Source organism: Podarcis muralis, chromosome 7 (genome assembly GCF_964188315.1).
Source record: "Podarcis muralis chromosome 7, rPodMur119.hap1.1, whole genome shotgun sequence".
Classification (NCBI taxonomy): domain Eukaryota; kingdom Metazoa; phylum Chordata; class Lepidosauria; order Squamata; family Lacertidae; genus Podarcis; species Podarcis muralis.
The window spans coordinates 82886048-82912688 of NC_135661.1; the positions used below are offsets into that span (position 1 = coordinate 82886048).

Consider the following 26641-nt stretch of genomic DNA (forward strand, 5'->3'; position numbering starts at 1 on the left):
CGGCAGCCGGCCAACCGGAGAGGCCGGCGCATGGCTGGCGGGGCGCTGAGAGGGGGAGGAGGGCGGCGGCGGCCATTTTGAGCCGAGCCCGGAACGGAGCGCCGATGGCCGGGCAACCGCGACCCCGCGGCGGGGCTTGAGCGGGGGGGGGGGGGGGGATATGGATGTGCGGAAGCTGCGCGTCAACGAGCTGAAGGAGGAGCTGGGCCGGAGGGGCCTCGACACCCGCGGGCTGAAGGCGGAGCTGGCCGAGCGGCTGCAGGCGGCGCTGGAAGCGGAGGAGGCCCGCGGAGGAGCGCCGGGAGCGGGCGCCGACCAGCAGGAGCAGCTGCCGGACGGACATTGTAAGCGGCGGGGAAGGAGCGGGAGCCTCAACGCCGGGGAGCGGCAGACTGGGGGATCGGCGCCTCCGCTCCCGGGGAGAAGCATGGGGCCTCCCCGTGCAGTTCCGCGCTGGGGACCCGGTCCATCTGTTTCTCGCCTTCCCCGGGAGAGGTACGGGGGTCTCCCGGTGCAGCTCCGCGCTGGGGACGGCAGGCCTCCTGTTGCAGATCCGCGCTGGGGAGCCGCTGCACCCCTTTCTCTCCTTCCCCGGGAGAGGCACGGGGGTCTCCCGGTTCAGATCCGCGCTGGGGATCCGCTGCATCCGTTTCTCTCCTTCTGCGGGAGAGGCATGTGGTCTTCCTGGTGCAGCTCGGTGCACCCGCTGCCTAGGAAATGCACGTGGGCCTCTCCGTACAGCACCCGTTTCTCTCCTTCCCCGGGAGAGGTATGGGGGTCTCCCGGTGCAGCTCCGCGCTGGGGACCCGGTCCATCTGTTTCCCGCCTTGTCCGGGAGAGGCATGGGGGTCTCTCGATGCAGCTCCGCGCTGGGGATGACAGGCCTCCTGTTGCAGCTCCGCGCTGGGGATCCACTGCACCCGTTTCTCTCCTTAACCGGGAGAGGCATGGGGGTCTCTCGATGCAGCTCCGCGCTGGGGATGACAGGCCTCCTGTTGCAGATCCGCGCTGGGGATCTGCTGCACCCGTTTCTCTCCTTCCCCGGGAGAGGCATGTGGTCTTCCTGGTGCAGCTCGGTGCATCCGCTGCCTAGGAAATGCACGTGGGCCTCCCGGTGCAGCGTCGATCTGGGGTCCCGCTTCGATCTCGGAGTTCAGCCTAAGGACTGGCGACTTGGTGAAGCTCTGCTGCGGGGCTTTTCGTGTCTCGCAGCACAGACATGCACGGTGCCACTCTGCTTTCTGGTTCCCTCTGCTCTCCTTCCGGCGCAGCTGCAGTTCTGTTCCTTTTTGGCATAGTTCATCATGAGAGAGTGTCTGGCAGGCGGGAGCCTCCCTGGTGCAGCTGCTCCATGCTTGAAGGGACTTCGGGGTCTCCTGGAGCAGCTCCAGGCTGGGAGACATAGAATCATAGAATTGTAGAGGTGGAAGTGACCCTGAGAATCATCTTGCCCAGGAATGTCCAACCAGTAGATCGTGATCTACCGGTAGATTCCTGGCTGATCCTGGTAGATCGCGAGATCCTTATCGCATACAAAAAGTTGCGGGGGGGGGGAACTAAAAAACTCCTCCCCCCCAAAAAGCTCAAGAATTCTGGGCACTTCCCTCCTAAAAAAACCCTCAACTCTGGGCAATCCACCCACCCCACACATACTCCTCCTCCCTCCAATGACAATGGGTCTCTGCACAATGGGTAGATCACTGCCAGTTTTTTTATACTGGAAGTAGATCACAGTCTCTCAAGAGTTGGACATGCCTGATTCTCGTCCAACCCCCTGCAATGCAGGAATATGCAGTTTTCCCATACGGGGATCGAACCTGCAACCTTGGCGTTATCAGTACCACAATCTAACCAACTGAGCTACTCACTTGGACATAGCAAGGTGCTTTATTCTGAGCCAGGTCCACGGTCCACCTAGCTTAGTATTGTCTGTGCTGACTGGCAGCGGCTCTCCGTGGTTCCAGACCAATGTCTCTCCAACTTCCTGCATGAAGATGCTGCTGGGGGTTGAATTTGGGACCATCTGCATTCAGGGCAGATGCTGTAACAGCTGAGCTGCGGCCGTGCTTGGTACTCCTGCGAGAGTAGCCTGGTGCAGCTCTGTGCTGTGAGCCTCTGTTGTTATTTCCCCATGAGAATTGCAGATGAGTCTTGTCTCTGGAGAGAGGTGGTACTACCTGTAATCAATTGTGAAAAAGCCAGGATGCTGGTTTGTTGACACCTGGTTCCTGTGCCACTTCTAGGTTTCACCTAAGTTGCCTAATGTCTGCTGTGTCTAAATCTGGGAACAAACGGGTGTCACGTGGCTGGAGGAAATTTGCAGGGATGGTGGCTGTGTACTCCCTTTGCTGTCAGCGGCAGCATGCCTCTGCCAATTGCAAGCAGGGAGAGCGTTGTTGCCTATGAGATGCCCACAAGCAGGACCTGAGTGCATTTGGGTGGCCACTTTGATGCTGGCGTAGGTAGACCTTGGGCCCTGATGTATCGAGGGTGCTTTGTGTTATTACAGTGGTACCTTGGTTCTCAAACTTAATCTGTTCTGGATGTTTGTTCCAAAACCAAGACGTGCTTTCCCATAGGAAGTAACACAAAATGGATTAATTTCATAGAATCATAGAGTTGGAAGAGACCACAAGGGCCATCGAGTCCAACCCCCTGCCAAGCAGGAAACACCATCAGAGCACTCCTGACATATGGTTGTCAAGCCTCTGCTTAAAGACCTCCAAAGAAGGAGACTCCACCACACTCCTTGGCAGCAAATTCCACTGTCAAACAGCTCTTACTGTCAGGAAGTTCTTCCTAATGTTTAGGTGGAATCTTCTTTCTTGTAGTTTGGATCCATTGCTCCGTGTCCGCTTCTCTGGAGCAGCAGAAAACAACCTTTCTCCCTCCTCTATGTGACATCCTTTTATATATTTGAACATGGCTATCATATCATATCAATTTGTTCCAGACTTTTAAAAACAACCCCTAAAACAGCAATATAACATGAATTTTACTATCTAACGAGACTATTGATCCATAAAATGAAAGCAATAAACAATGTAGTGTACTACAGTCACACAACCATCAATCAGTAGCAGAACTGGGTTCCACACAGTCACAAAAACAAAACAAAAAGAGCCGCATAAACAAAATGCAAAATGAATAACAAAAACAGGCAAACCTCAGCGTAACACTCAAAACGGAAGTGTGGCACTCAAAATGGAGCATGTTCAGCTTCCGAAAAAAGTTCGCAAACCAGAATACTTACTTCCGGGTTTGCAGTGTTTGGGTTCCAAGTTGTTTGAGAACCAAGGTACCACTGAAAAATTTACTACAGAAAAGCTATGTGCTGTTGATGATTCTGCTAGTAGGGCAATTCCGGTTGAGTTGAGTTACCAGGTAGTATGCTGCTTTGAGAGTGCCTGGGGATTCAGCAGTGGCCTCCTCCATCCTCTCAAATACAGTGGTACTTTGGGATGCAAACAGGATCCGTTCCGGAGCCCCGTTCGCATCCTGAAGCGAACGCAATCTGCGCATGCGCAGGTCGTGTTTCGCCGCTTCCGCGCATGCACATGGCGTCATTTTGACCATCTGCGCATTTGCGTGAAGTGAAACGCTACCCGAAAATACTTAACGTGAAGCACATTTATCCCAAGGTATGACTGTAATGCTCTTGCCTAGGATAATAGGACGGCAAGCAGTTTGCCTTGCTGTCATGTTTGCAAACATCCCAACCCAGGCATGATTAGTACCATGGCTTGTCATCTTGTAAAATCTCTGGTCTGACTTCCGCCTGGGGTTTTACGAGTATGTATGCATGTGACCAATGAGTACAGTGCACAGTGGTACCTTGGGTTAAGTACTTAGAATCATAGAATCATAGAGTTGGAAGAGACCACAAGGGCCATCGAGTCCAACCCCCTGCCAAGCAGGAAACACCATCAGAGCACTCCTGACATATGGTTGTCAAGCCTCTGCTTAAAGACCTCCAAAGAAGGAGACTCCACCACACTCCTTGGCAGCAAATTCCACTGTCAAACAGCTCTTACTGTCAGGAAGTTCTTCCTAATGTTTAGGTGGAATCTTCTTTCTTGTAGTTTGGATCCATTGCTCCGTGTCCGCTTCTCTGGAGCAGCAAAAAACAACCTTTCTCCCTCCTCTATATGACATCCTTTTATATATTTGAACATGGCTATCATATCACCCCTTAACCTCCTCTTCTCCAGGCTACACATGCCCAGCTCCCTTAGCCGTTCCTCATAAGGCATCGTTTCCAGGCCTTTGACCATTTTGGTTGCCCTCCTCTGGACACGTTCCAGTTTGTCAGTGTCCTTCTTGAACTGTGGTGCCCAGAACTGGACACAGTACTCCAGGTGAGGTCTGACCAGAGCAGAATACAGTGGCACTATTACTTCCCTTGATCTAGACGCTATGCTCCTATTGATGCAGCCCAGAATTTGTTCCGGAGGTCTGTTCTTTACCTGAAGCACCACTTTAGCTAGTGGGGCCTCCTGCAACCGCTGTGCCGCTGGAGCCCAATTTCTGTTCTTATCCTGAAGCAAAGTTCTTAACTTGAAGCATTATTTCTGGGTTAGTGGGGTGTGTAACCTGAAGCGTATGTAACCCGAGGTACCACTGTATATTGTGAAAAATGAGTTCTGGGGGCTGTGACAGGCAGAGGAAGTGCTGTGATGAGGAATTATCAATCCGGTGTAAAAGTGACTGAATATGCAGCGGGGATTTGCAACTTGGTGGCCCTGCGTTTGTGCACTTCGGACTGAAATATGGGAGCTTCTCCTGCATGAAGCACAATTGTTTTGTATGGTGTGGAGTGGAGGGTGTGTACGGCACCCACTGCTTTTCTTCCTTCCTCAGAAGCCCTCTATGCACATGGCAAAATCATGCAGTGATGCTTTTCCAGGCTAGGGGCTTCAAAGCTTCTTTTCAGAGAGAAGTAAAATTTGCCTCCTGGAGAAAAGCCGTATGTGTGGGAGAAGGGGAGACTCAAAACCTGCTTGTCCCTGACATTTACAATTAGCCATGCAGCAAACGAATTACGTAAAGTGGTTTTCTTTCCCTGGGAGGGACTTTCAGACGTGAAACCCACTTGCTGCCTGCATCCTGAAATGGTACACTCCAGATATCTTCAGCCGCTTCATTCTGCTGATGATCTGTAATTGGCGTTTCTCAAACTTCTGAGTTCATTGACCCCTTGATGAGCATATAAAGTTGTCATTGACCCCAACCCAAAATCGTAGGAATATAAATGAAAGTAAAGGAAGATGTGTAAATATGATCAACATTTATCAATCCTCAGTCACCTTTAACAATTGTAAAATGTTATATATATATATATATATATATATATATATATATATATATATATGCTTTCGTAGATTTTCACGGGTATAGGAATGCAGGTTTTGGTGTCCTCGGGTGTCTTCCCGTGTAAAAGTTGGGGTGTCTAGGCGACGTTTCGACGAGGTCTCACTCGTCATCTTCAGGCTGGTGCTTTCGGCTTCTTGTTACTGGAACAGAGCAGGATCTCAGTGTTTGAGTTCCTATAAATACTGTTGAGGAGGTGTGGTGTATAGCCTCCAATGTTCTGGGCAGAGAGGAAGTTCCCAGGCTAGTGTGCCTTTTCTTCTTTTGTTCCTTAATTGCTTGAGGGATATCTTGAGTGATTTCTTGAGTGATACCTAATGACCCACCTAAGTGGTACTCAGGATATCACTCAAGAAATCACTCAAGATATCCCTCAAGCAATTAAGGAACAAAAGAAGAAAAGGCACACTAGCCTGGGAACTTCCTCTCTGCCCAGAACATTGGAGGCTATACACCACACCTCCTCAACAGTATTTATAGGAACTCAAACACTGAGATCCTGCTCTGTTCCAGTAACAAGAAGCCGAAAGCACCAGCCTGAAGATGACGAGTGAGACCTCGTCGAAACGTCGCCTAGACACCCCAACTTTTACACGGGAAGACACCCGAGGACACCAAAACCTGCATATATATATATATATATATATCAAGGAAGTAAAACAAGTGAAACTAATATGTCTTATTAAATGCAGAGGTTCCTTGTTGACGAGGGATGTGAAATATGTACAGTGGTACCTTGGTTTACGGACTTAATCCGTTCTGGAAGTCTGTTCTTAAACCAAAGCATTCTTAAACCAAGGTGCGCTTTCCCATAGCAGCGGGAGACTCCGTTTACAAATGGAACAAACTCAACAGGAAGCGAAACGTGTTCTGCTTTCAAGGCAAAGTTGACAAACCAAAACACCTACTTCCGGGTTTGCAGTGTTCTTAATCCATGTTGTTCATAAACTAAGCTGTTCTTAAACCAAGGTACCACTGTATGTACTCATGCTCTGTATTTCTGAGACTTACAGCTCCTGATTAAACCTTTTGCATGATTGTAAACTTTTCCACCCCGTGGCCCTTTCAGCCCCATGGTCTTTATTCGCCCCTTGCCCAGTCCCACCAATCCCAGGGGGTCAATATCAACCCGTATGGAAAACCCTGCTATCCTCACCCATTTTGTATGTGTTAGTTGGCCTTGCTGAGCCTAGCAAGCCTTCATCTAGCAGTCAAGAAATGCTGGCACACATGTTTCCAACCTCCCTGTTGTTTTTTCAAAGCTGGGCGTGGAATAGTATAGCGGTCCTGACCTATGTTCTTGCCTTTCCCATTTCAAGATGGCGCCCACGACAACACTCATCAGGACAACATGCAAGGATACCACCAGCCATATGAGCACTTCAGCGTTAAACAGGAGAACGAATCTGGGTACGAGAGGGGACCTATAGACCAAGATCATTCTGGCTTACATTCAGGTACAGTCAGGTGTTTAAAAAACCAACAACCCCAGACCTTTGTCACGTGCTGATCATCGTAATTGTATAGGTAGCACCCCATCGACCTGGTGCAAAAGTTTTCAATAGCAGCAGGGATGTTCCTTTTTTATATATAACTTGAGTATTTACGTTTGGTGGTGGAGGAAGGCGCCCAGAGCGCTATTTCATATTGGCTGATGAAATGCACAGCCTTATGGTGGGCATGAATGCCCTTGAGACACTATAGGGATCACAGAACATTTCCATATATACAGCCACACATTGGTCTCTCGCGATAAGAGTGCCTGCCAGTGTAGCCCGAGACACCCAACTGTCAATTCCTGATTTTTAAAAATCCGTCTTCTCCCTCCACCTGCCCCCCAGGTAAGCAAAAGGTAGCAATTTGTTTATCTGGGGTACAGTAAATGGCTGCATTTGAAGTCCACTGCTTCTGGTGGGGCTGCGCCTGCCTCTTCTGCCACATAATGCACTGTTTTCGTGAGGGGCAGATCTCCCTTCCCCTTTCAGCTACGCCCCAGACTCCATTCTGTGGATTTTTGTCCCCAGAGAATTCACAGAGCTGAACTGCTCTCTTGTTTGCATATCCACTGCTCAGTTAACTTATTCATGTCCTGTGTTCTGCTGTGATGTCGGAGTGTAATGGAACTTCAGTGCATAACATGGGAAGTGGGTCGGTTGTTTTATCTAGGGCAGGCATGTCCTAAGTCCGTTCCGGGGGCCTAATCCGGCCCTCCGGTCAGTTTAATCCGGCCCCAGTGGCAGTTTATTCCCTGGGGTAAAATCCAAAAAACCCCAACTTCAATCATAAGAAGCTTAACAACTTTGGTTGGCCCTTTGGTCAGCCCTCACTTCACCAAATCTGGCCCTCTTTGAAGGAAGTTTGGACACCACTGATCTAGTGGATAGGTGGGTTTGGTTCTGCCTCGCAAGTCCCAATGGCAGTAATAATACTTCCTTCCATGCCCATAACTTGTGACCTCAGAATAAAGGCTTCCTTTCCCAATTGAATGTGTTACGTTTTGTTTGAGTGTAGAAATGAAGACGGAAGTGAAGCAAGAGGAGCCAGCCTCTGGCTATAACATGCCAGCTTCCGGGTACAGCGCCCCTTCCTCGGGACCTGCGTCTAACTACAACACTTCAGTTTCTGGCTACAATGCACCCCCTTCCAATTACGGCTCTTCCGACTCATCTCAGCCCTGGCAGCAGCAGCAGCAAGGCCGCAAGAGGCCAGCTGAGGAGTCCCGGGGGCGCGGATATTACGAACATCGAGATGATAAGAGGTGCGTTCAGGCAAGTCTTTACGGGTGGCAGCAGCAACAGGGTGGAAATTAACCCATGGGTGCCACTGAGATTGAAGCAGATACGTATTGCATCTCTCAATCTGGGAAGTGCATTCTTTAAACTTTGTGGATTTGAGTAACTCTCAAAGGATGCTGTGTATCTGGCAGAATTTACAACATTTTGAAAAGTAGGATTTTAAGAGTGGCTTCTTCTCGACTGATACCTCAGTCTTAAATGCTGAAGTGGAAATAATGCTGAATTAAAATTAATCTATGAAGTTGTTAAGTTGTGGGCGAACATAGCAGACGACACAGCGATTCTTCAAACAGCTCTTCTTTATTCAGATGTCAGAACAGAACTAAGCTGAGGGGCTCAGTCAGCCTGCTTATATAGAGCTCCAGAACATTGTAACTGTTGCCATTTTCTAAAACTATCCAATCACTGAATGTCACTTTTTGATCCTTCATTTGCATAAATATCTACAGTCTCCCCCTGCTGGCCCAGGGTGAGAACTTCAGTACATAACAGAAGTGTCTTGAGTTGGATTTAAATCCTGATTATATGTAAACACATTGATCGTGGGTCAGTGGTAATTGTTAAAGCAATCTGATAAAGGAGTGTAGTTTTCTCTGCCATCTGCGGAGTTGGATTTGGGGAATCCAGATTGGGAGGGTTTGTAATAGGTAGGTTAGTTTTGGCAGGGTGGTTATTTAGATCATGGCTATTTTGTCTGAGAGAGTGGAATTCGTGTTGTTCCATCTCTTTAGGTCTTTGTTTATTTGGCACCACAGTGGCTTGTAGTTGTGGAGGTATAATTTATTGAGGTTTGTTAAAGCAATCTGGTGGTCCAGAATTAGTTTTTAGCAGTGCCTTTGGTGACCCAGGGTGGGAACCAGCTGCTACGCATTTGTCAACGCGTGCTCCTTGCGAGCTTCCCTTGCAGGTTGTGTCTTGAGCCCATGAAATGGGTTTATGGGGCCTGCATCTGCTGTCACTCTTTTCCAGGGGCCGATCTCCTCAGCCGCCTGCTGAAGATGACGAAGAGGACTTTGATGAGTCGCTGGTGGCCATTGATACATGTGAGTTTCCTGGGTGGTAGCAGCGCGCCATCGCTCAAAGCCTCCCTCTTGTCTGAACTTCTCAATGTCCACTGGAAAAAGGGGGTGTTGGAGGGTGGTAGCAGCCACTGGTGTGTGCTTCTGACTTCTCCTTTGGCTTTGCCTTCCAGATAATTGCGACCTGCATTTCAAAGTTGCCCGTGACCGATACAGCGGCTACCCTCTGACCATAGAAGGGTTCGCTTTCCTGTGGTCAGGTGCCCGAGCCACCTATGGGGCAAGGCGAGGGAGGATCTGTTACGAAATGAAGGTAAGGGAGCCTGCTTTTTGGTTCTAGAGTTGCTGGGGGTGGGGTTTGCTGCATGGATGAAGACAGGTAGGCTTGTGAGTATTGATACCCACTGGTGTTGTGCTTTAAATAATACTGGGGCAACTCATAGGGGCTCAATTTCCTTGATTCTGCTGCACGTCTACTCCCCACCCCCTTGCCACCCAAAATTTTGCAAAAACGTTCATTTTATTTTTACATACAGTGGTACCTCAGGTTAAGTACTTAATTCGTTCCAGAGGTCCGTTCTTAACCTGAAACTGTTCTTAACCTGAAGCACCACTTTAGCTAATGGGGCCTCCTGCTGCCACCGCGCCACCAGAGCACGATTTCTGTTCTCATCCTGAAGCAAAGTTCTTAACCCAAGGTACTATTTCTGGGTTAGCGGAGTCTGTAACCTGAAGCGTATGTAACCCGAGGTACCACTGTACAGTGGAACCTTGGTTTTTGAGCGTCTTGGAAGCCGAACGTTTTGGAAGTCGAATGCTGAAAACCTGGAAGTAATTGCTTCCATTTTTGAACGTGCCTCGGAAGTTGAAAAGTGTTTTTCAGTTTTCTCAATGGATTTTACCAACCGCCCATTGTGCCTCGGTTTTCGAATGTTTCGGAAGTCGAACGCTCTTCTGGAACCAATTACATTAAAAAACCGAGGTTCCACTGTATTTGCAATTCTGACAGCTAAAAGTTTCCTCGGTGTCATTAATCATTCCAGCTAGAATTTGCTCTGGGTTCGTACCTTGTGCTCATTCGCAAACCTCTCATTAAAATAGCCTTGCTTTGAAGCAGCGGCAAACCCTTTGCAGTAAGTCTGCGTCCCCAGATTGCTGCCTTTGCCCCTTCTTCAAGGTGCTCTCCGTAAACACACGTTAAAGTGTGTAGAGCAAACTCTCTGTCTCTAGAAATCCATCCTTGTTCTCAAGTGGAAAGCTGTGACTTCAAGATGTCTCATGACGTGGATCCCTGTCCTTTTGTCCTCAGATTAACGAAGAGATCTCTGTCAAGCATCTTCCTCCCACTGAGCCCGATCCTCACGTGGTGCGCGTCGGGTGGTCGCTGGATTCTTGCAGCACCCAGTTAGGTAAGAGAGACCTTGCAGCTGCTGAACATGGAGCCAGAGCTCAGGACATGCACCCAACTCGTAAACATTATTCCCCAACTATAGTCAGTTGGCTACATTAATTATTATGCACAGGCACTGTGGCGTTTGCCTGTTCTTTTGGAAATGTCTGCACAGTGGTACCTCAGGTTAAGTACATAATTCGTTCCGGAGGTCCGTTCTTAACCTGAAACTGTTCTTAACCTGAAGCACCACTTTAGCTAATGGGGCCTCCTGCTGCTGCTGCACCGCCGGAGCCCGATTTCTGTTCTTATCCTGAAGCAAAGTTCTTAACCTGAAGCACTATTTATGGGTTAGCGGAGTGTGTAACCTGAAGCGTATGTAACCTGAAGCGTATGTAAGCCGAGGTACCACTGTATAGGGGGAGAGAAAGTGTTAATAGGTAGACCAATAGAAAAGCCCAGAGGCGGAGCCTACCTGTTTTTAAAAGGCTTAGCCAGAGGTTTAGACAGTTTGGAAAAAGCAGTTGAAAAAGCAGTTGGCAGACAGTTGGAAATAGAGAGACGGTTAGTGCAGTTGGTTCTTGTGTGAGGGGAGGTAGGAGGCTTAGAGACAGGATAAAATGAGACTAAGAGGGTAAAGGGTAACAGCGTTTCAAATGCATTTAAAGTTTATTTGTGTTTGCAATGAACTACAATCTTCGTTGTTAACTTGAGAACCCGACTGAGACTTAGTGTTTTACCGGGGAGAACCTGGTTGGTGGCAGCGGATTAAGTGGTGTACGGGTCAATAGTCCGTGAGACGACCGGCGACTCCGGACGAACACCACAGGCACCTTTTTAAATCAGGTAGCAAATACTTTTTATTAAGTTTTCAAAAGCAAACTCAAATAAGAACATAAGTCAAATTAGGGAAGCTTTTAATGTTTGATGTACTACAGTATTTTAATATTTTTTTGGAAGCCGCCCAGAGTGGCTGGGGAAGCCCATCCAGATGGGCGGGGTATAAATAATAAATAATAAATAATAGTAGTAGTAGTAGTAGTAATAATAATAATAATAATAATAATTCCAAAAACAAAGTCCAGTTAAACATAAACTCTTGCATCCAGCATTTTCGTGTTTTCTTATTTACACTGCGCTTTGTCGCGCTCAGACTTCCTTCCTTCCCTGCTTTGGCTTTCACAAATTAACACCTACTCCTACAGATTCTTATTTACCCTCCACCCACATCACAAGCTTTAAGTTAATCCTGCTACAGTTTTTAAACTTAAAAAAAAATAAAAAATCAGGCAGCAAAACACACACCAAAAAAACGGTTTTATTTAAACCTTAAATGAAAAGTTACTACAGTAGCCACAGGCAAGTGCCATCTTAGAAGCGTACTACTCTTCTTCAGCCCCTCTTGATGTAGTCAAAGAAATGATATGTGAAGCTCAAAAAGCAGCATGCCGCTTCTGAAGGAGGAGTCCTGGGGTGAACAGGATCATGTCTGGTCGGCAGGCTGCCATGATAAAGAATCTCCATGTCTCTTTGCAGACAACACTGCATTTATGTTTCCGCTGACTTCTTTTGTCTTGCTAGGTGAAGAGCTTCACTCCTATGGCTATGGGGGCACAGGGAAGAAATCCACCAACAGCAAGTTTGAAAATTACGGGGAAACTTTTGCGGAGAACGACATCATCACCTGCCTCGTGGTGAGTGTGGCTCGTGGTCCCTTGGAAGTTATGTTTCCGCCTCTTGCGCGGATGCATAATGTCCCACACGTAATCAAATTGTTTAAACGCTCATTTGATCAGAGTGCATGTCATGGGGGGCAATGCTGAAGCCGTCATTGTTTGCACGGGTTGACAATTCTAACACTGGGGAAAGGGAGAGCACCAAATAATTAGGTCAAGGGTGGCTAATTTATGGTCCTCCCAAGTGCTGCTGAGGTACAGGTTTTTAGTGTGGTCTAAAAATACACTTGAAGTGATCCTTGCATAGTTTTGCCCCAGCAACAAGTTTTCCCCCAATAACAAGGTTTCTTTAGCAACAGGCTTTTTTTTTAGACATGTTCTGAAGGAGAGATTGGGGTTGGGTTGCTACTCTGCCCAGATGACTGAAGAGCAGAGAGGAGGAATATTTCAATGAACACAGTTTTACTTTTCCGAGCACAATTCAAAGCATTGGAGCTGACCTTTAAAGCCCTAAACAGCCTTGGTCCAGTATACTTGAAGGAGCGTCTCCACCCCCATCGTTCTGCCCGGACGCTGAGGTCCAGCTCCGAGGGCCTTATGGCAGTTCCCTCACTGCGAGATGTGAGGTTACAGGGAACCAGGCAAAGGGCCTTCTCGGTAGTGGCACCAGCCCTGTGGAACACCCACCTGATTTCAAAGAGAAGAACTACCAGACTTTTAGAAGGCATCTGAAGGCAGCCCTGTTTAGGGAAGCTTTTAATGTTTGACGGACTATTGTATTTTAATATTTTGTTGGAAGCTGCCCAGAGTGGCTGGGGAAACCCAGCCAGATGGGTGGGGTATAAATAATAAATTGTTGTTGTTGTTGTTATCCATAGACCAGTAGTTGTATAAGTTGTAATGTTAATTATTTAAGTCAAACTAGAATCAGTGAGGTGTTTATTCCCACATGGGAATTCACCAACAGCTGAGCTGAACTGAGAAAGAAGATTCTGGAAGAGTCTTTGGGTGACTCTGCTGACTGAAAAAGAAACCCCAGATGACTGGCATAGTGCCCTGGCACCATTCCCATCAGCCCCAGTCAGCACAGCCACTGGCAAGGGATGTTGGGAGTTGTAGTTCAGCAGCACCCAGAGGGCCACAAGCTAGCCACCTGTGCTGCAATGGGCAACAGCTACCGTTTATTGCTTTGGAGGTCGTGCACTGGCTTCTAATTCCTTCCTTGTTCTTAGGACTTTGAGTGTGGCGACGATGTCGAAATGTCTTACATGAAGAACGGGAAATGGCTAGGGGTGGCCTACCGGCTGCGGAAGGAGGCATTGGGCGGCCAGGCACTCTTTCCTCACGTCCTGGTGAAGAACTGCGCCATCGAGTTCAACTTCGGCCAGAGGGAGGATGCCTTCTTCCAAGTCCCGCCTGGGTTCACCTTCATCCAGCATCTTCCCTTGTCAGAGCGGGTTCGGGGGACAATTGGACCAAAGAACAAAACAGAATGTGAGGTAGGTGGCGCCTGAAAGCCAGGCTCCCATGCACCAAAATTGTGGCCTGTTCTTTTGAACTCATTTCCCTGCTCACGCAAGTTGACGGATCACATGAACAGAGCTTTTCCTTGCAAACGGTGTTGAATGAGCCAGATGTTCAGCCTAGCACAGGGGTGGTCAACCTTTTTATACCTACCGCCCACTAATGCATCTTTCTTGATGTTAAAATTTCCTTACCACCCACCAGTGCTTGATGGAAGGAGGTTGTGCCGTAGAACCCCCTACCGCCCACCTAGAATCCTGAAACGCCCACTAGTGGACGGTAAGGACCAGGTTGACAACCCCTGGCCTAGCCTAAAGGAAGTTTGGGGGAGATTCGTCTCTTCCGTCTCAGATTTCTCAGCTTTTATTATTGGGGCATTCAGAGATGAGCAGAGTCCTAGTTACTTTAGGTTTTGTAACCTGCCCCTCTGACTGGGTTGCCCCAGCCCCTCTGGGCAGCTTCCAGCATAATAAAAACACAGCCAGACATCGAAAACTTCCCGATACAGGGCTGCCTTCGGATGTCCTTGGAAAGTTGTCTAGTTGTTTATCTGTTTGACATCTTAAAAACCTTATAGTGTTGAAAACAGCCAACACCCTTGACTGGGTGTTACTAATTGTAAAGCCATATCCTATAAAAAGAGAGACAGGAGGGACCTCTAAAAAGGCACTGGGAATAGAGATCCCAGCTTTCTACGCAGCTGTCATCCTGATAGTGTTTTTCTTAATTGGGTGCTTTTTTACAGCTGTTTGGTGCCTATCTTCCTGGGGTGCTAGATCCTGCTGTAGCCCCAGTTTTCTTCTTTTGGAATGAACTCCAGCTGGGTGAGGGAAGGTTGGGAGCCTGTGAACGTCTGTGCTGAGTGAAGCCATGACCACAAAACTACTGAGTTTTGACATCAGCTCCACCACACAATCCTTTATTTGTAAAATGGGAGTGTTGGCTCACTCTTAGGATCTGACTTGGGCACTTTCATATGCAATGTGCTAAGCTGACTGGTGCATTTGTTTCAGATTTTAATGATGGTCGGGTTACCTGCAGCTGGGAAGACCACGTGGGCCATTAAGCATGCTGCAGCCAATCCGTGCAAGAAATACAATATTCTGGGAACAAACGCCATCATGGACAAAATGAGGGTAAGGTGGAGCGTCGCTGGCAGCATTTGCTGTGATTTGCCTTACACTCCTTTCTTAGTTTGCTGGCTCCTGGTGCAAGAATCAATATCCATGTTCCCATTGTAAGTTTGCATTGCTTGGTATAGAAAGTATTGATCTGATGTGTAGAGATCTTTCCTATTCTTATTAATTCAAGAGGGTTCTGGAAGCTCCTCTGTGTGAGAGAAACAAGCAAGAAGGTTCATGATGTTTGAGTTACACCTTCAGAGAAGCTAGTACAGCTGGTTTAAAATGGTTCTCTTATCTCTTTCTGTGACTATAAAAGTAGGGCCAGAAGGAGCCTGGGCTTCACTTTCTCTATCTCTTTTCCTTCTGGTGTGGTGTTCTGTATGCTTAGTGTTAAGGTTTAGTCTTATTATAAGTTATTGTAAGTTTAATTTAAATCTGCTGCAACTGGATTTCTTATGGGCAGTGCCAATCCTGAATGTACCGGATATGTGACCATTGTACTCATTTGCCTTCAATAGCAGTAAAGCTCTGCTGGATGAAATATTAATTGCCTCTGATCTATTGTGGGGGGCGGGGAGGATCCTGCAATGTGTTTTAAGTTTTTACTCTGCTAACTATATGTTGGAGTTCTTCTCTGGATCATTATTGAATAGAATTTCATGACACCCATTGCGTCATTCATTCCTTTTCCTGCAGTGACAGTATTGCTGTCAGACCTTGGGCGCGCTAGGCGGATCAGATCTTTCTGATTTATAGTAGCTAATATATATGTATATATCTTTAGAAAAAGAAAAAAGCAGTGGAGCGCTAGCAGTATGCGATCCCAAAAATGCCCCATCTACATTCCATTTGCAGTTAGTGGCAGGGCACTTTCATTATTTCAGATACGTTATATGCGTGCCAAGTATTGCTATATCTACAGCTACTCCGTCCATTTCCAAGGTGAGATTTTGAACAGAAGCCTCCCAGGCCCATTGAATGGCTCTTTTATCCTTTCATGACTCTAAGCTTTTGTGGACAAAACATTTGAGTGTGATGCATACGTCATGCCGGTCCTGTAGTGGCTAGGGCTTATGGGAGTTGTAGTCCAAAACAGCCAGAGAGCTAAGTCCAATCATTTCAGACCGCCCTGCAGATATTAACCAGCCTGCTTTCCCTCAGGTAATGGGACTCCGACGCCAACGCAACTACGCTGGCCGCTGGGACGTGCTCATTCAACAAGCGACACAGTGCCTGAATCGCCTGATCCAAATCGCGGCACGGAAGAAGCGAAATTACATCCTGGATCAGGTACGGAGCTATTCTTCCCTTGAGCAGTTTCTCTGTCCACGTCTTTTGAAGATGCCCCACTACTCCAAGCAGGGCAGCAAACGGGTCGTCTTCCATTCACTGCTGGAGCTGTTTAACAAGCATTGTGCACATGTGTGTGTATTGCACCAGGAATTTTACAGGCATGTACCCCTGCCTCTCTTCCCCTCCAAACCTGTCACATGAAAATGAACCTATATAGTAAGCAGTAGCTGTTAACCACATTAAGCAAGACGGCAGACTGTGCTTTAAAATGGATGCAGGTAAAACAGGAGTTCAGCTGTGGGGTTTGGGGCTTCTGAATATAAGCTAAGGTAAGTGCATGAGAACCAGGTGGGTGACTTTCGGGAAGACCCCAAAGAGCCTGGTTCTGAGAAACAAATGGCTACATTGCTTTTGCACAACATGCAAACAGTTGGGCCAAATCAGGCTTAAAAGGAAGACAAACTTTGGGTTAAAGTGCTTCTGCCTCCCCACCCTAGTCTTTGTTTCGAATTCTGAGCAGCAACGTGTTCTAAGTAGCACAGCGAGGAAATCTTTAAAAAAAACAACCCACCTTTCACTAGTGGTACAGTACTAGAGTTTACACTTTATCAGTCTGCGGCAGCTTCTCGCACTTTGTCATGGTGCTTGGGTTTAAAATAGGGATGAGGATGATTTTGATAATATATTATTTATATGACGCCCATCTCACTGGGTTCTCCCAACCACTCTGGATCGCTTCCAGCAAATTAAAACAATACGACATCAAACATTAAAAGCTTCCCTGAACAGATAGCAGTTCAAAGATGCCCAAAGCCACGTATACGTAATACTCCATATAGCTACCATGTAGCTGAAATATATATAGAAAGGGAATTAAAATTGGCCTGTGCTGAGGCTGATGGTAGTTATAATCCAAAGCATCTATAGGGCACCAGGTTGGGTAAGGCTGGTTTAATCCTTTCATATGAAAATCACTAAGGCAGAAGAAGGCAGTGGGGAGGTCAGCCTCAGTTTTTAAAAATCTTATTGTGTAGGACCCTGCTTCAGTCAAGTGGCCTTTTCTCCTTTTGTAATAAAGGGCTTTGATTTCATTTCACAAGAGGCTAGGTCTGTTGACAGCCATTAGCCGCGATAGCTAAACTAAACCTCTGTGTTGGCATTCAGCCCCTCCCTAAGTGTCAGATTCTGGTACAAACAGGAGAGGGCTGCCGCCAACACCCACTGCTAGTGAACTTTTGGGAAACATCTGGCAGGGGGAGGGGTTTGCCATCATTGGAAACAGTGCTAGATAGTGGGGTAGGGGAGCTGAAAATAATGTCAACACATATCATGTCTGGCAACCAGCGCATCCCTTTGGTTTCAGATAATGCATAGGTAAGCGAGTCTAAAAAGGGACACAATTTTTCACGGCCCTCTGGCAGCTGTGGTGGCTCATTTACCAGAAATAATTATCTCTGGAAGTGTATGCTCGATTCTCGACTAAACCAAGCTTCCTGGTGCATGTTGTGATTTAGGGGGTCTTAGTTTGGTCGGAATTGAGTGCACACTTCCAGAGTTAATGCTAAATACATTGCTTGAATTTGTGTCCTGGGCTTTTTAGATTCATCTACCCAGGTAATACCTGAAACCAAAGGGGGGCATTGATTGCCAGATGTGAAATTTTGTTCAGCTCTCCCACCCCTCTAGGAATAGATGGGCCTTTTTATTTGATTCAGCAGGACAGTTAATGTGTGGCCGCCACCCCCAAAAAGGACCTAGAGGTCAGAATTGAAATGTATGTGTTTTTTTAACCAGCCTGCTAGGCTTTATTAACTCTAGCGCTTGGGTGACTGTACCTCAGAGGCTTAAATAACACATCTAAATGGATGGGTCCGAACACTCCTTTTTTGCCACTTGTGTTTAAGCTGTCCAAATCTGTGTTTTTAGCTTGTAAATTGCCTCCTTTTCCCCCTGAACAAAGCAGACTCTGTTCTGTTAGCCTGGCACCCCAGGAGATCTCATTTGAATTGCAAACGGCTGCAAATTACTGGTGTGCGTTGCTGTTTTTATCCTTTAAAACTGGGGAGGAAAGCCTTAAAGGTAGGTTAGTAGTCAGGGCATGACTCCCAATCGGGTGTCGCACACAGCCAGTGATCCACACACATCCTTCTGTATCCACAGGTGGGCGGGGGGTCGTTTAAAAACACTGACGGACATCGCAACAGACTTTGACAAGTAACGACCCAATTTTATTTTTTGCCTCTTCTTTTTTGCCGTTGCTAGACAAACGTTTATGGATCTGCCCAGAGACGAAAAATGCGCCCTTTTGAAGGTTTCCAGCGCAAGGCTATTGTAATTTGTCCCACGGACGAGGATTTAAAAGATCGAACAGTAAAACGCACGGATGAGGAGGGGAAGGATGTGCCGGATCACGCAGTGTTAGAAATGAAAGGTAGGATCCTAGAGGGGGGGAACACCCATCGCTTTCCTCCGCAGGACCCAGGTGTTAAGGGGAGATACCCAGCATGACCGTGTGCACCGTTTGAGGATTTCTTTAAAGTGATCCCTTAGATCTTCCCAGCTTTCCCTTTTGGCTCCCTTCCACCTGCTCTATCTACCCCATAGTTAGCGCCTCATCTTCTCTGCCCACCCAGAGATGCCGCAGATGCCCACGCACACGGCTGCTGTGGGAGAGGATAGATGCAGAAGGCACATCACGCCTCGAGGCAGTGTTTATCTTGGTAGGCTCACCCCCTTCAAAATCAAAACCATCGCACACAAAAACCCCAAACGAGACAGCCTGCGCCACAACTGCTGCTTTTGAATCGCTGGAACTCGAGGGTCAGGGGTTTTGCCCATTTTCTTGGAGGCAGGTCCCCGTATGTTCAGGGGGACTCGGCTCCCCAAGGAAGCGTGATTAGAAATGTAAGATTTGGCGCTTTTCCGGTGGAAATCCTTTTCCGGCTACACTGTAGCTGGGTAGCCTTTGCCAGAGTGCAGCAGGCCTTGACATAAAGGCAGCCAAAATCTCAGCGGAGCAATATTCAGTGAGAATATCGTGTGACAGATGGGTAAAGCCCCTGCTCAATGGTTGCCCCGGAACAGGAAAACCAGTCCTCGCAGCAATCCTGTGTTGCAAGATAGGGAGAAATGGGCTGTTGAGCCATGCGGGAGGTTTGATCCTGGCTCTCCAATCTCTAAGGCTGAGACACGCAGCACTGGCAGCTGGTCTCCCCAACTCCCAGCAGGTTAGATTAATGTAAGGGGGTGTTTATAAAGTAGCGTGTGGGACGGAGGGGGCATAACTTCTCGTTCTCTCATGCAATCAGACAGATATGAGGTCCTGCACCAATGCGATCCTCTGCACGGGACCAGTGGGGCACCCCCCTGACCGTAGTCGGGCAGGAAGGGAGGAGCTAATCTCTCTCATGCCATTCAGTTGAGATTCTTGCATTGCCGGGGTTTGGACTAGATATCCCTGGAGTTCCCTCCCTGCTCTACGATTCTATGCATCAATGCTTTTGGCTTATTGCTTCTGCTTCCTCAGCGTTTCCCACTTGTTCCTTTTTTCCCTCCCGTTCTTCTCTCCTGGAGCCCCGGGACGCAGCTCCCGCTCCCTCCCTTTTGCCCCCCTCTCCTCTTCCACTCGGCTTTTCTCCACCGGGGACTGACGCGCGCGTGTGTCTGTCTTCTCCCTCTGCGCCAGCCAACTTCACGCTGCCGGAAGCCGGCGACTTCCTGGACGCGGTGGTCTACATTGAGCTGCAGCGGGACGAAGCGGAGAAGCTGGTGAGGCAGTACAACGAGGAAGGCAAGAAGGCTGGCCCGCCACCCGAAAAACGCTTTGACAACCGCGGGGGAGGCTTCCGTGGCCGTGGAGGAGGCGGAGGAGGAGGTGGCTGCGGCGGAGGTGGCTTTCAGCGCTTTGAGAACCGAGGTCCGCCTATGGGCAATCGGGGTGGCTTCCAGAATCGAGGAGGAGGAGGCGGTGGCGGAGGAGGAGGGTTCAGAGGTAGTGGCGGCGGCGGAGGAGGAGGAGGAGGAGGAGGAGGTAAGCTGACACCAGTGGACCCATTGCATGTGGGAATGTTTGTAATGTGTGCTAGATACCCTGCAAGGGATTCTGAGAGTCGGGAACGCTGTTTTGGGTCTCGCCTTCATCATAAACCTGGTCCCTGTGCAGACATACAGTAGGTGTGAGGAAGTACCATAGGACGCACCGGACAATAGGACGCACCTTGTTTTAGAGGGGGGAGAACAAGAAAAAATAATTCTCCCCCTCTCTGCCCAGCGCCCCTTCAGCGAAGCGGCAGGAGGCGCTGCACACAGAGGGGGAGAATTTTCCCCCTCTAAAACAAGGTGCCGGTTAAGGTGCGTTCAGTCGCCTTAAGGCGGCTACCTTGGAAGCCTGGAGAGCGAGAGGGGTCGCTTCAGGTTCCTTTCGACCTGCTCTTTGGGGCTGGCGGGGGGAAGCAGGTCGGGGAGCAGCGGAAAGCGTCTATGGTTTCTTTAGCCCCGCACGCACTCTCCCAGCTGGAGAGGTGGCGCGCGGCTAAAGAGGCTCCTGCCATAGCCGCGTGTCACCTCTCCAGCCGGGAGAGGGTCCCAGGGCTATGGCGTCTTCGCTCCATAGGACGCACACACATTCCCCCTTCATTTTTGAAGGGGGAAAAGTGCGTCCTATAGAGCAAAAAATACGGTATTTGATCCCCTGCTAACTTTGCCCGTTTGCCCTGTGACAAAGAAATGACCAGTCCATAATTTTAATGGTAGGTTTATTGTAGCTGTGAGAGACAGCATAACAACAGGAAAAGCCCCCAGAAATCCAGAAGACAAAAGTCAGAGAAAGTTAGCAGGGGATCAAATACTTTCCCTCCTCACTGCACCTCTGAGCCATGAATGATTGATTGATTGATTGATTGATTGATTGAATAAAGAAACAAACAAACAAATTAGTACACCACCCTATACCCATAGATCTCAGGTCAGTTCACAACATAAAATCACAATATAAAAAAGACAAAAGACATCTTTTGACGAAGGTTGATATATAAATCCTGTAATGATGAAAATAGTAAACGTCGTTGCAGGACGCTAGCTCTGGCGCTTGCTCGAGAATATTCCCAATCCAGTTGGTCAACACAAGGCAGGGCTGTAAAATACTGGCTTTTGCTTGACCTTCCACCTGTGGCTTCTTCATCCAGGCTTCAACAGGGGTGGTGGTGGTGGTGGCGGTGGCGGCGGCGGCGGCTACAACCAGAACCGCTGGGGAGGCGGAAACCGAGACAGCAACAACAACAGCCGGGGCAACTACAACCGGAGCAACCAGCAGCAGAGCAGCTACAGCCCGGCGCGAAACCAGAATACGTACAAGAGCAGCAGCAACATGCCCCCCGCCCCTGCGCCCGCCCCGGCCCCAGCTGCACCTCCCAGTACTTACAACACAGGACCACAGGTGAGGCGGGGTGTGTGTGTGTGTGTGTGTGTGTGTGTGCCTTCTGTTTGGGAAACACAGAAACCTTCCTTGGGGAGGCCAAAGGAGGAGGGGAAAGTTCTTCAGTCCAAACTGTCCTATAAGATACTTCTTTATTCAGTTTATGTACAATCTTTACAACAGAAGAATTCACATCCAAGACAAAACAGTATATAACAAAACTTTGAGTTTCATATTTTCGTTTGTACTGATTCTTCTCAGATTCCCTTTTGGTTCCTTATTCTTAATCACTTAGGTCCCATATATATCTTTAACAATTTTTCAGTTAATGCCCTCACCTCCCTCCCCGTAAATTTTTCAGTTAATGCCCTCACCTCCCTCCCCGTAAACCCGTTGCTTCCCTTCACCCATGTGCGATCTTCTTTACATACTGTTGCTGTTTTTTGTTGCGTTAACAGCTGTTTATAATTGTTGTTCCATATTTGTTTTAATAACATCCTATAACTTTGCGCCCTTTAAACTATTGCATATTAATTTTAGGCTCCAACTCTTTTCATGTAATTCCCTTTACCCATTCCCACTCTCTATAATTTTTTTGATTAGAACAGCCTCTAATTGATGCTGTTAACTGTCTGCTCCTCTTTTTTCTTCTGCTTGTGCCGTCGCAAACAAGTCATTTTCTCCCACCCTTGTCTCTGGGGCAGGGGCAGCCAATGTGGTCCCCTCCACAGACCGTGGACTACAACTCCCATCGCCTGCAACTGTTGGTCATGCTGGCTGGGGCTCTCCCCCCCCCCCCATTCTAGTGCAAGGGATGGCCAAGCTTCAAGGCTCCTTAGTCCACAAAAGCTTCTGCTGTCATTATGTTAGCAGCTCCTCCTCTGATTGGGATTCCTGGAGGAGCTGCACAGCAGGCAACAGGCATGTCCTTTGGTCTGAGGCAGAGTGGGCTGCACAAGAAAAGGCATAGGAACAGCGGCTGAGACCAGCGTAGGTAGGACCCATCTACCAGCCTAGTTTAACAGCACAGTCCTGTGCATGTTTACTTTGAAGTAAGTGCCATTGGTTTTCAATGGGGCTTGCTCCCATGTAAGTACACCTAAGACCAGGGGTCAGCAACGTTTTTCAGCAGGGGGCCGGTCCACTGTCCTTCAGACCTGGTGGAGGGGCCAGACTATATTTTGAAGGGAAAAAAAATAATTAACGAATTCCTATGCCCCACAAATAACCCAGAGATGCATTTTAAATAAAAGCACACATTCTATTCATGTAAAAACATGCTGATTCCTGGACCGTCCACGAGCCGGATTTAGAAGGCGATTGGGCCGGATCCAGGCCCCAGGCCTTAGACAGTAGCCTTAAATAGGCTTGTGTTCCCTCCCTGAGAACCATAGTTCTGGGCGTGCAAACTCTGGGTCCTTTGGCAGGGAGTTTACTGGCTGCATTTCCCAAGAACTGCATTTTGGTGGAAGGCACAGTAGCGAAACTGAGAAAACAACAGAGAGTTTTAGAATCTCTTTCCGTGGTGAGGAGGGAGTCCCTCCTCAGGTGGGTTTGGACATTGTCAAGGAAGAAGTTTGTAGATGTGTCGTGGTGACCTGTGGAGGAAAGGGGCAGACAGGGTGTGCCAGTGTCAAGAGTATTGTGTGGGACTTTTTAAAGCGAGGTGCCTGCCATGGTGGTGGATTTTGCAGGTGCAAAAAAGAGCGTCGGAGCCCTTGAAACGAAAACAACCTTTTCCCCTTAATGCAAGCTCCGGGACAGGAGGGTGTCATTTATCCCAGGGTATTCTGCGTTCGCCAGGTCTTCGCTTGCTTCTCTCTGTGGTTTTTTTGGTTCGTTTGCATGGGTTAGAGCACAATGCGTAAACCGATTCCTTTGTACCCTCCGCAGCAGAGCTACAGCCAGCCCTACAACCCCCCATCCAGCTACAGCCAAGGGGGATATGCCCCGAGCTACAACTATGGGAGCTACAGTGGTTACAGCCAAAGCTACAGCCAGCCCCCGCCTGCACCAGCTCCGGCCCCAGCTCCGGCCCCAGCCCCCACCCCACCAGCCTACAATCAGCCCAACTACAACCAGTACCAACAGGTGAGTGAGAAGGAAAATCTGGGAATAAGTTCCATTCAGCTCAGCAGGCCATACCTCTGTGATGCTATCTATAGGATTGCACTGTTACCTGTCTCAGCCTCACAGCCTCACTTCCATAAGCTCCTCTAGGAGCCTTTTAGGCTTAAAGAGCAGGATGAAAACGCTGTTAGATCATAATAAAAATGAGGCAGGTTAGGCGCCGGAGTTTCAGACTTTATAGCTCCTACCCCCATTGTGGAGAAGGGATGAATTTGTTGCTTTCATGTTTCTGGGGAACTGTTCAGGGCATTGTGGCATCAGGTGTATTGGACTGGGAAGAACTGGGGCTCCAATTTCTCGCTCAGCTAGGAAGTATTTCATTTATTGAAGCTTCACAGAATCGCCAGGTTGGAATGTTGCTCCATACCCTTGGCTGGGAGGTGGGAAAGAAGAGAGGGACCCAGAGGGCGAAAATGAAAAACGTGGGTGCAAGGGTGCAGTGGTGAAAGTCCTCCACACTTAAACCAAGTGGCCTGTATATTTTAGATGAAGCTGCTCAATTCTGCTTTTGTATAGTTCTGGTGATGCAGGTCTGAATAAGTTCCCTGGTGGGTTAGTGAGACACATTTGGTGCTGTGGTCTAAACCACTGAGTTTGAATCCCCCCAACAGAGTGAGCTCCCGTTGCTCTGTCCCAGCTCCTGCCAACCTAGCAGTTCAAAAGCACACCAGTGCAAGATAAATAGGTACCGCTGCGGTGGGAAGGTAAACAGCATTTCTGTGCGCTCTGGCTTCCATCACTCTGTTCTGTTGCACCAGAAGCAGTTTAGTCCTGCTGGCCACATGACCTGGAAAGCTGTCTGTGGACAAACGCCAGCTCCCTCGGCCTGAAAGCAAAATGAGCACCACAACCCCGTAGTCACCTTTGACTGGGCTTAACCGTCCAGTGGTCCTTTACCTTTTTTTTTTTTTTAACCTAGTGGGCAGTATCTGGTATACCCCCCTTCCCCTCCCAGAACTTTCAGAACCAGATTAAATTGTGCTTCATCTGCCTTACTTTGGACAGGTTGCACAGCTCAGAACCTTGGCTCCCGAAAATGCGGAAGTCTTCCCTCTCGCTCCTCACCCCATAGCGATGGAGTACACATAGGAGCAAGCATACCCTTTTGGTTCTGCTTTAAGCAGAGAAGGGTTCGTTTAGCAGCCCTCCTCAAAAGAGAGCTTGCAAGGGAAAGGTGGAAGAAAGATCAACCTTGTGTAATTTGAGATGCATTGACAAGGATACAGAAGGCTGTATTCCAGCCATGCAGAAGCCAGAGGTTTCTGCACACCCACCACTGCATTTTTACGGTTCCAGGCCCTATTCCAGCCTGGCACAGCACCCCGGCAGGATTCACACCAGGGGGTGGGGGGCAGTCTGGGGACAGAGGGCTGGCTATAGAGGCTTGGCAGGCTGCATTCACCCCGGGGTTCTCCGCCTCTGTTTTAAGTCATGCGTAAGAAATACCGGTTGGCGCATTGGATTGGAATCTTTCAGTTCTCCAGTGTCTGGATATCCGTATTGACAAGCCTTTTCCCTTCTCCCTGCAGTACGCCCAGCAGTGGAACCAGTACTATCAGAACCAGAACCAGAACCAGTGGCCCCCGTACTATGGCAGCTACGACTACGGGAGCTACACGGGCACCTCGCAGGGAGGCTCCAGCACTCAGTGATGGCAGCGCGCCATCCTCCGGGAGGGGGGGGCGAGCAGCTTGGCTGTGCCGCTTTTGGCAAGTTTTTAAACTTGGCAGTGGGCATTTCTGTCTCGGGAAACCCAGAGGGGAAGGAGCCTCTTCCCATGCTTCCTCTCTGTAGTTTAGCCTTCCTCAACTTGCTGTGGGAGGAAGGGGGGCTCCAGGGGTTTGAGACTACAACTCCCATCAGCCCCAGCCCATTAGCTGGGGCTGATGGGACTTGTAGTCCAAAACCCCTGGAGGGTTTCCCCCAGTTGGGAAAGACTGCTGTCGTTTCGGAAGGTGGCCGCGTTTTTACCTGTACAGCTAGAGGCATGCTTCCTTTCCTTTGTACCATCCCTCACGAGGAAGTTGCATTTATCCCTTTTCTCTCCTTGTTGAAGACAATTCTTTTTTTCTCCTTTTTAAAAAAACGATTCTGGACAAAGAAAAAGCTAGAGTGTTCAGCCTTACATCCTTGTATTTTTGTAGGCCCAGATCCACCTTAGCACTAGCCTTTCTACAGTAGTTGGGTGGGTGGGTGGAGTTGTGCAAGGGGCCCCTCTTAGGATTTTACCACCACACTCTCTCTTCACCCCCACCTCGCACAAGTCTGCTAGTGATCATAAATTCCAAGCATTTTGGAAACTCTTCCTGCAGTTCAGTGTCACCCGTCTTTGAGGTGTTTTTATCTTGTCTTTTTCTGCAAATAACTATTAAAACTGGAGGGAGAAGAGATGGCTGTCTTATGGTAATTATGAACTTTTTTTTTTAGACTTTTATGTAACTTTTTACCGTGGGTCAGCAGCTGTTAATATTTTCATCAAGGTAACAATTCCTTTTTGCTCAATACAGGAGAGAAGAAAACAAAAAGAGGGGGAAATCATCTTCAATGTGTAACTTTTTATACAATGTCTCAGTTTCTGTAACTTTGCACATGCTTTGTGTTGAGTTGAATTGTAACAGCTTTTTGTATTTGGAAGAAAAAAAGAGTGAATATTGAACTTTAAATCTTTGTTTGGTGTCTTGTGTTACCTACACACACACACACACCCTTCTCACTGAAACATTTAAAAGCTATAACCTGCACACGGAATTCCTCTTTTTAAATTTAAAAACTTTTAAACTGAAGTCACCCATTGATGCAGCACTTTCTCGTTTGGGATCCCTCATTGATGTCATCCTCCATCTCAATATCACCTTGGATATTTTGGTCAGAGGACAATATTAGGGCCCCAGTCCTAGATTGCTCTTA

At 48.3% G+C, this 26641-nt stretch overlaps 1 protein-coding gene across 1 annotated transcript; it reads left to right on the forward strand.

Annotated features, from left to right (window-relative positions):
• The first annotated feature begins 80 nt into the window (after positions 1–80).
• On the forward strand, positions 81–26397 carry HNRNPUL1 (heterogeneous nuclear ribonucleoprotein U like 1). The gene is made up of 15 exons (XM_028742190.2): positions 81–344; positions 6690–6827; positions 7882–8128; positions 9135–9208; positions 9358–9497; positions 10494–10593; positions 12156–12268; positions 13483–13749; positions 14788–14910; positions 16060–16188; positions 18454–18622; positions 19877–20221; positions 21375–21625; positions 23498–23695; positions 25264–26397. Exons 1-15 carry the CDS (start codon positions 161–163, stop codon positions 25384–25386), a joined length of 2601 nt encoding a protein of 866 aa, XP_028598023.2. The 5' UTR covers positions 81–160; the 3' UTR covers positions 25387–26397.
• Positions 26398–26641: the final 244 nt, after the last annotated feature.

What these genes read in the sequence shown, in the direction of transcription:
- HNRNPUL1 (XM_028742190.2), top strand. Translation starts at nt 161, where the DNA reads ATGGATGTGCGGAAGCTGCGCGTCAACGAGCTGAAGGAGGAGCTGGGC. An exon ending in GAAATTACATCCTGGATCAG is followed by an intron (nt 16,189 to 18,453) that starts GTACGGAGCTAT and finishes TGCCGTTGCTAG; the next exon opens with ACAAACGTTTATGGATCTGC. An exon ending in CGCAGTGTTAGAAATGAAAG is followed by an intron (nt 18,623 to 19,876) that starts GTAGGATCCTAG and finishes CCTCTGCGCCAG; the next exon opens with CCAACTTCACGCTGCCGGAA.